Source organism: Penaeus japonicus, unplaced genomic scaffold, assembly GCF_977035675.1.
Source record: "Penaeus japonicus unplaced genomic scaffold, GWHDUDI00000001_assembly GWHDUDI00000001, whole genome shotgun sequence".
Lineage (NCBI taxonomy): Eukaryota > Metazoa > Arthropoda > Malacostraca > Decapoda > Penaeidae > Penaeus > Penaeus japonicus.
In genome coordinates this window covers 49,940,915-49,948,414 of record NW_028234403.1, presented here as the reverse complement: position 1 = coordinate 49,948,414, position 7,500 = coordinate 49,940,915, and the positions used below count along the sequence as shown (strand labels likewise).

Sequence of the window (7,500 nt, the reverse complement as noted above, 5' to 3'; positions counted from 1 at the left end):
ACCCTTACCCTTACCCTTACCCTTACCCTTACCCTTACCCTTACCCTTACCCTTACCCTTACCCTTACCCTTACCCTTACCCTTACCCTTACCCTTGCCCTTACCCTTACCCTTACCCTTACCCTTACCCTTACCCTTACCCTTACCCTTACCCTTACCCTTACCCTTACCCTTACCCTTACCCTTACCCTTACCCTTACCCTTACCCTTACCCTTACCCTTACCCTTACCCTTACCCTTACCCTTACCCCTACCCTTACCCTTACCCTTACCCTTACCCTTACCCTTACCCTTACCCTTACCCTTACCCTTACCCTTACCCTTACCCTTACCCTTACCCTTCCCCTTACCCTTACCCTTACCCTTACCCTTACCCTTACCCTTACCCTTACCCTTACCCTTACCCTTACCCTTACCCTTACCCTTACCCTTACCCTTACCCTTACCCTTACCCTTACCCTTACCCTTACCCTTACCCTTACCCTTACCCATACCCTTACCCTTACCCTTACCCTTACCCTTACCCTTACCCTTACCCTTACCCTTACCCTTACCCTTACCCTTACCCTTACCCTTACCCTTACCCTTACCCTTACCCTTACCCTTACCCTTACCCTTACCCTTACCCTTACCCTTACCCTTACCCTTACCTTTACCCTTCCCCTTACCCTTACCCTTACCCTTACCCTTACCCTTACCCTTACCCTTACCCTTACCCTTACCCTTACCCTTACCCTTACCCTTACCCTTACCCTTACCCTTACCCTTACCCTTACCCTTACCCTTACCCTTACCCTTACCCTTACCCTTACCCTTACCCTTACCCTTACCCTTACCCTTACCCTTACCCTTACCCTTACCCTTACCCTTACCCTTACCCTTACCCTTACCCTTACCCTTACCCTTACCCTTATCCTTATCCTTACCCATACCCATACCCTTACCCTTACCCTTACCCTTACCCTTACCCTTACCCTTACCCTTACCCTTACCCTTACCCTTACCCTTACCCTTACCCTTACCCTTACCCTTACCCTTACCCTTACCCTTACCCTTACCCTTACCCTTACCCTTACCCTTACCCTTACCCTTACCCTTACCCTTACCCTTACCCTTACCCTTACCCTTACCCTTACCATTACCCTTACCCTTACCCTTACCCTTACCCTTACCCTTACCCTTACCCTTACCCTTACCCTTACCCTTACCCTTACCCTAACCCTTACCCTTTCCCTTACCCTTTCCCCTACCCTTTCCCTTACCCTTTCCCTTACCCTTTCCCTTACCCTTTCCCTTACCCTTACCCTTACCCTTACCCTTACCCTTACCCTTACCCTTACCCTTACCCTTACCCTTACCCTTACCCTTACCCTTACCCTTACCCTTACCCTTACCCTTACCCTTACCCTTACCCTTACCCTTACCCTTACCCTTACCCTTACCCTTACCCTTACCCTTACCCTTACCCTTACCCTTACCCTTACCCTTACCCTTACCCTTACCCTTACCCTTACCCTTACCCTTACCCTTACCCTTACCCTTACCCTTACCCTTACCCTTACCCTTACCCTTACCCTTACCCTTACCCTTACCCTTACCCTTACCCTTACCCTTACCCTTACCCTTACCCTTACCCTTACCCTTACCCTTACCCTTACCCTTACCCTTACCCTTACCCTTACCCTTACCCTTACCCTTACCCTTACCCTTACCCTTACCCTTACCCTTACCCTTACCCTTACCCTTACCCTTACCCTTACCCTTACCCTTACCCTTACCCTTACCCTTACCCTTACCCTTACCCTTACCCTTACCCTTACCCTTACCCTTACCCTTACCCTTACCCTTACCCTTACCCTTACCCTTACCCTTACCCTTACCCTTACCCTTACCCTTACCCTTACCCTTACCCTTACCCTTACCCTTACCCTTACCCTTACCCTTACCCTTACCCTTTCCCCTTACCCCTACCAGTACCCGTAACACGTTACCCTTACCTTACCCTTACCCTTAGACCCTTACCCTTACCCTTACCCTTACCCTTACCCTTAAACCTTACCCTTTAACCCTTACCCTTACCCTTACCCTTACCCTTACCCTTACCCTTACCCTTACCCTTACCCTTACCCTTACCCTTACCCTTACCCTTACCCTTACCCTTACCCTTACCCTTACCCTTACCCTTACCCTTACCTGTACACATACATGTACCTATACCCATGTTCATGTCCATATCCATATCCATATCCATATCCATATCCATATCCATATCCATATCCATATCCATATCCATATCTATATCCATATTCATATCCTCATCAATACCCACATCCATCCCCACACTTAAACTTACACTTAAACTTATACCTATACCCACAACCACACCTACACCAATCCATTCATGTAGATGCACAAATAGAGATTGAGACAAAAATAATCAAATTCATATATTGTATAACAAAGAAAGATAGATTTATACAATTTTTAATACAAAAATTAAAGGAATAGCATTATAATTAGTATTCTAATTTTAGAATAACCTTTTTTTTAAATTCACTTGTAGTATTAGATGTAAGAAAACAAACAAAACATTAGAAATATGAAGTAAGATCAATGCTAGTGCCTAGTAAGGGATCATTCATGCTGCCATGAGATTCCAATGTCTTCCATGTACAGCTTGCCAAATTCACAGAGAAGTTGGATAATCTGGTAGGAAGCAAGGAGCATGAGATGGCGACTTTGAATTCAGGGGTTTTGGTGAGAGTGTTAGTCGGCAGAGAGGTGATGAGGATGCGTAAATGTGTTTTCACGAGGGTGGTAGCAGGCAAAGAGAGATGACAAATATGTGCAAATGGGTTTTGATGAAGGGGACACTTATGCATAAATGGTGGTAACTGGTAAATAGATGCATTAGGGTAACTTTTAAGAGTGGATAAGGAAATAGAGGATAGGCTCTTCCTTCACTTCCTTAAGGGTTAACTTGTAAAGCATTGAACCACAAAGCAAAAAACTTAAGTGCAGAGCATCTTTTTACCATGTGTGAACTGAGAAAATGGGATACAGATGATACAAGACCTAACAAGATAATTATTATCAACTCTTTTGAAAGAAATAGGAGACTGGGCTGCTGTCTTTAATGTTTAGTCATGAAGAAGTTGTTGCACTATGCAGAAGTTACCGTAATTTCTTTAGAGATAAGAGGGTCTCACATATTCCATGACATTTTTCTTTAGTGCTCTTTCTCTTTCAGCTACATTAAAAGTTTGGAGTGAGTTGTAATGATTTTTTTCTAGTATGAATTGAAATTGATTATGATATGGAAACCATGTCATATACTTATGAAATTGGGTATGTCAACATTTTCTATATCAGAAACCATTTCTTTATTTTTAAAGAAGTAGTAATATAATTTTTTTCCTTATGATATGCCACAAAGTAAAGAGTGCTGAAATATATTATGTGTTAACTGTATTTAACATTAAATCCATAGCATAGTGTTACAGGCATTTAATACAGCTTTTTAGATCTTACAAGATAGTGGGTCTTAGTGTGTTGCCTTTATTTCATTTGAGTCTTTTATATAATATCTATAACTGTTTGTACAGTATGTATGTGTTCGTATGTGATGTCCTGAGCAGGTAAAAGTATACTAGCATGATGAAACTGAACTTTCCCATTTTGTGTATGTTATCTTCTTTATCAAACCATTTGTAGTTGATTGGAGTGGTCCCTTGAATGTCAGAGAATATGGACATTTCTCTAGCATCTAATTGAAATTTGAGTAGATAAGAGTTAATGTTGTTGGCAAGGTTAGTGATAGAAAATCTTACAGACAAAATGAATCTATCATACAGTATATATATGTTGCTTATAATATTTCAAAATATATTAAGTCAAAATTTATATATTCCCACTAGTATCTGCTACTTTTAATATCATTGAAGATGTAAAATCAAAAACAAAAACAAGCTTTGTTCTTTTACTTTGTCTATTCTATTAAGTAGGATATCTTAAATAATTTCTTCTTTGCTGTTGACTAGTATTGAAGAAATTATATAAATTTCAAGGACTATTGAAGAACAAAAGCCAGAAATGAATATGTACAACTTAAAAATACTAAGAAATGAAAGTAAAAGAGTAAATTGTCAGACCAAAAGCATAATTTTTAAGTGTTTATTTCCTTGGAAGATGAAATCAGAGAGTTGTTGATATTTACAGTTTTTACCCCCAGAGATATGGATATTGCATGGGTTATGAACTAAGGAAAATTTAATGGATTACATGAGGTTTTATATTAGCTTGAGATTTTCTTTTATTAATCCAATTGCTCTAATCAAGATCAGTAAAGTTGTGGGGTGAGGGTTAGGGGGATGAATGACATTGCTTTTTCTTTTCTTTTTTACTATTTAGGGCTGTTATACCATTTTCATTACTGTTCAGGATGTTGCAGTAAATAAGTCTGAAGGTGTAAAACTACGTTCACTTTCACCAATTGTAATAGTTAGATTTGAATATTTTTTATCTGCATATACATTTTACACAATAAAGGACATTCAGTCCTAATATTCTGAAACTGAGTAAAGCATATTTTCAACAAGCAGTAGGGGATAGATGCAGCAATTAAGAATTTTACTTTGCATGACCCATTCCAGTAAGACATTTATCTCTATCACAAAGAAATAGAGGTTTTACTTGACCTGCCTAGTTTTATTTTAATTTCTAAGGAAGATCTATTGTGCCAAATGTTTCCCTTTCTGTTTGCATAAGGCTAGTGTAATGTATATGGTATCATTAATTCCCAAGGTCTCATTTCCTTTAGAGTAAAAAAGCAAAGAAAAGAGAAAATTCAATCACAGCATTAGTCCCTTGTTAATGGGTCATGTAATATTACTTGCCCATCAACCAGCCACCACTTTATCCATACTCCTCCAACCTATTCCGATATCAAGAAAAAAATACATACATTTTAGGGTTTTCTTAATTATTGCTTACTATTTTTATAGGAAAATAATATCTTAAAATGTAGATTTATCAGAAATGTGCTCACTTGTAGAGGTTATGTGGCTACTCTTATCCTGTCTGTGAGGGGTTAAATATGATTTATTTTTTTTTCATATGTCTGTACTTTGTCCAACCATCATTTGTCAACAATTTGTGCAATTTGAGAATATTTTGAGAGGTTCTGTATATTCCAAAGAAGTGTTTATTAGTAGTTTTGATCATATCAAAGATCAATGAAAGGCTGTGAATCTTTAGTCAGGCATTGCTTTTTCATAAATCTGATGTAAATGGCCCAATTCTTATATTGTTTATATCTATTTTTTGTTTAATTGTTCCATTTGCTCTATAATTAGCCTGATTTTACATAATAGAATGTATATATGTAGCAGCATGAAATAAAGAATATATATCCTTTAGCAACCAGTTGTCTAATTAAATCCATCTTTTGATATCATCAAATGAAACTGATATTGCCAGAGATTGCTGGCTTTAACATACTTGTACAAATATAGAATATCCTGTTCTGATGATAGCAACTTATTTAAGATGTGATTATTTATTTGCTGGTAACCCACTTCCTTGTTTTAAATTATGAAGGTGTGTTAACTTTGGATGAATGTATATTTGCTTAACTACAAATTTCACATAGGCAAGCATGACTCTTTGAGTTATCTGACATTGTAAATAGAAGAAATTCCAATGGCAAGTAATACTCAAGTTGATAAAAAATAGTCTTCGGGTATTCTTTTTGAATATTTGCACAGGTTTGATAGCCATACTTATTTAATTTTTAAAGCTAATAAGATAGGTAGAGACTAACATTTAACTTGATGATCATACACTATAAATTGGTCAACACTTCAAAGGTTTTATTGGGACTAGATAGATTTAAGATATCACTTCATCTATGTGTTCAATAAAACTTTAGCCTTATAAGGAACACCAATATCCTATATATAAAGTGTATATGTTGTAATGGATATTGTGGGTATTTAGGAAATTCAGAAATGTTATTGTATCATTTGAAATATGAAATCTATACCATTTATTCTTTGCATTCTGGGATGTTATGTGTATTGATAAATGTTTATTTACGATTTTCCTTTTATATTGTTAATGTAAATTATCTGTTAAATGGCTTAAAAGTATGGAAATATATACTGCTGAATACTAATTCTTTGCTTTGAGTGTGGTGAGTAACACCCACAACGAGAAAGGAATCCTCATAATTGTACAAAGTATTACACTATGAACCAAATTATATGAACTTTTATATTACTCCATTATTGATTATTTAACCAATATTTTGTACTTGATATTAATCAGTTGTTCAGGGAAAGGAGCTTTAGATATTTTTTTAATAATCAAACTGTGTGTGTAGAGCATCTGATTTTGCAAAATGTTTAAAGATGCATCTATCAAGCCAACACAAAGTCTTTGTTAACCCATTGCGTACGGGTGTCATGACATACATGACGTAAGAGCTTTGGCCTGACGACGGGCCTCATGATGTACATGACGTACGGGGATTTTGGAATACTATGCTATTTTACTGTGCTATGAAGAAGGAATGAGTGATGATGGCTACTGCAGTCATAATTACTATAATTACCGTAATATCGTGCTAGCTTAATGTCCAAAACCTAGATGGCACCACTTTTTCCTAGCACCAGCAGGAGTGAGAGTTGAATGGCACTCATCCACGGTCTCTAGCAAGCACTATCTCTATAGAGCGATGGCACACACTAAGTTGATGAACCCTTGCTCTAAAGTACCGCCGATGAAGGATGTGCAGGCAGAACGAGAAGAGGAAGGTGACTCAATCCATACCCAGTGTCTAAAATGTGCTCCTGTGCCAATATGGATGCCTTTCACTGTGGCACTCACTGTCACAAGCACAGGTTTCATTCCTCTTCCCTACCTCTTCTTGTTATCTTTATTGTAAGGGGTTATATGTTTCGTATTCGTTCATGACAGCACAAAAATACGAAAAAATAAAGTTGCCTTTTGTCCTCCCATAAAACAGTAATACTTCTATCACATTGAGTATAAAGAAAATAATGAGCTAATATGGATAATATACTACAATTTTAGTCAACTGCAGCACTGATAGAGCCTGTCATATGGCACATATAAGTCTCTAAACTCAATAAAACACACACAAAAATAAAACACAAAAAACGCTATACTTTTACAATGAATGACTGAAAGAGAGTGGGATGATTCAAATTATATTGCTTCAAGCAGTCTCTCTCTAAAATAAAACCTATCCTGGAGGCTGGGCAAGCAAATTTATCTCCGTCTGCAATGGGTTAAGGTTACTTGCCGAAATTCACCTTTTCTAGTTGACTTGTATCTCGGATGTCTAGTTCATAGTGTGTTCATCTGGAAATTGATAATACATGAGTTCAGATTTGGTTGAGGATACTGTGATCCATGGAAGTTCAAGTTGTAAGCTGTGAGATAAAAGGTAAGGTAGAGATGCAAAGTTGATGAATC

The 7,500-nt window shown here is 37.7% G+C and overlaps 1 protein-coding gene across 1 annotated transcript in view; it reads left to right on the top strand.

Moving 5' to 3' along the window:
* The window catches only part of LOC122268136 (transmembrane protein 192), a 21,413-nt gene extending 17,889 nt beyond the window's left edge, over positions 1–3,524 (top strand). Inside the window, 2 exon segments of the mRNA XM_086547969.1 lie at positions 2,677–2,765; positions 3,491–3,524. Of these exon segments, the coding sequence (XP_086404095.1) occupies positions 2,677–2,765; positions 3,491–3,524 (123 nt within the window).
* The last annotated feature ends 3,976 nt before the right edge of the window (positions 3,525–7,500 follow it).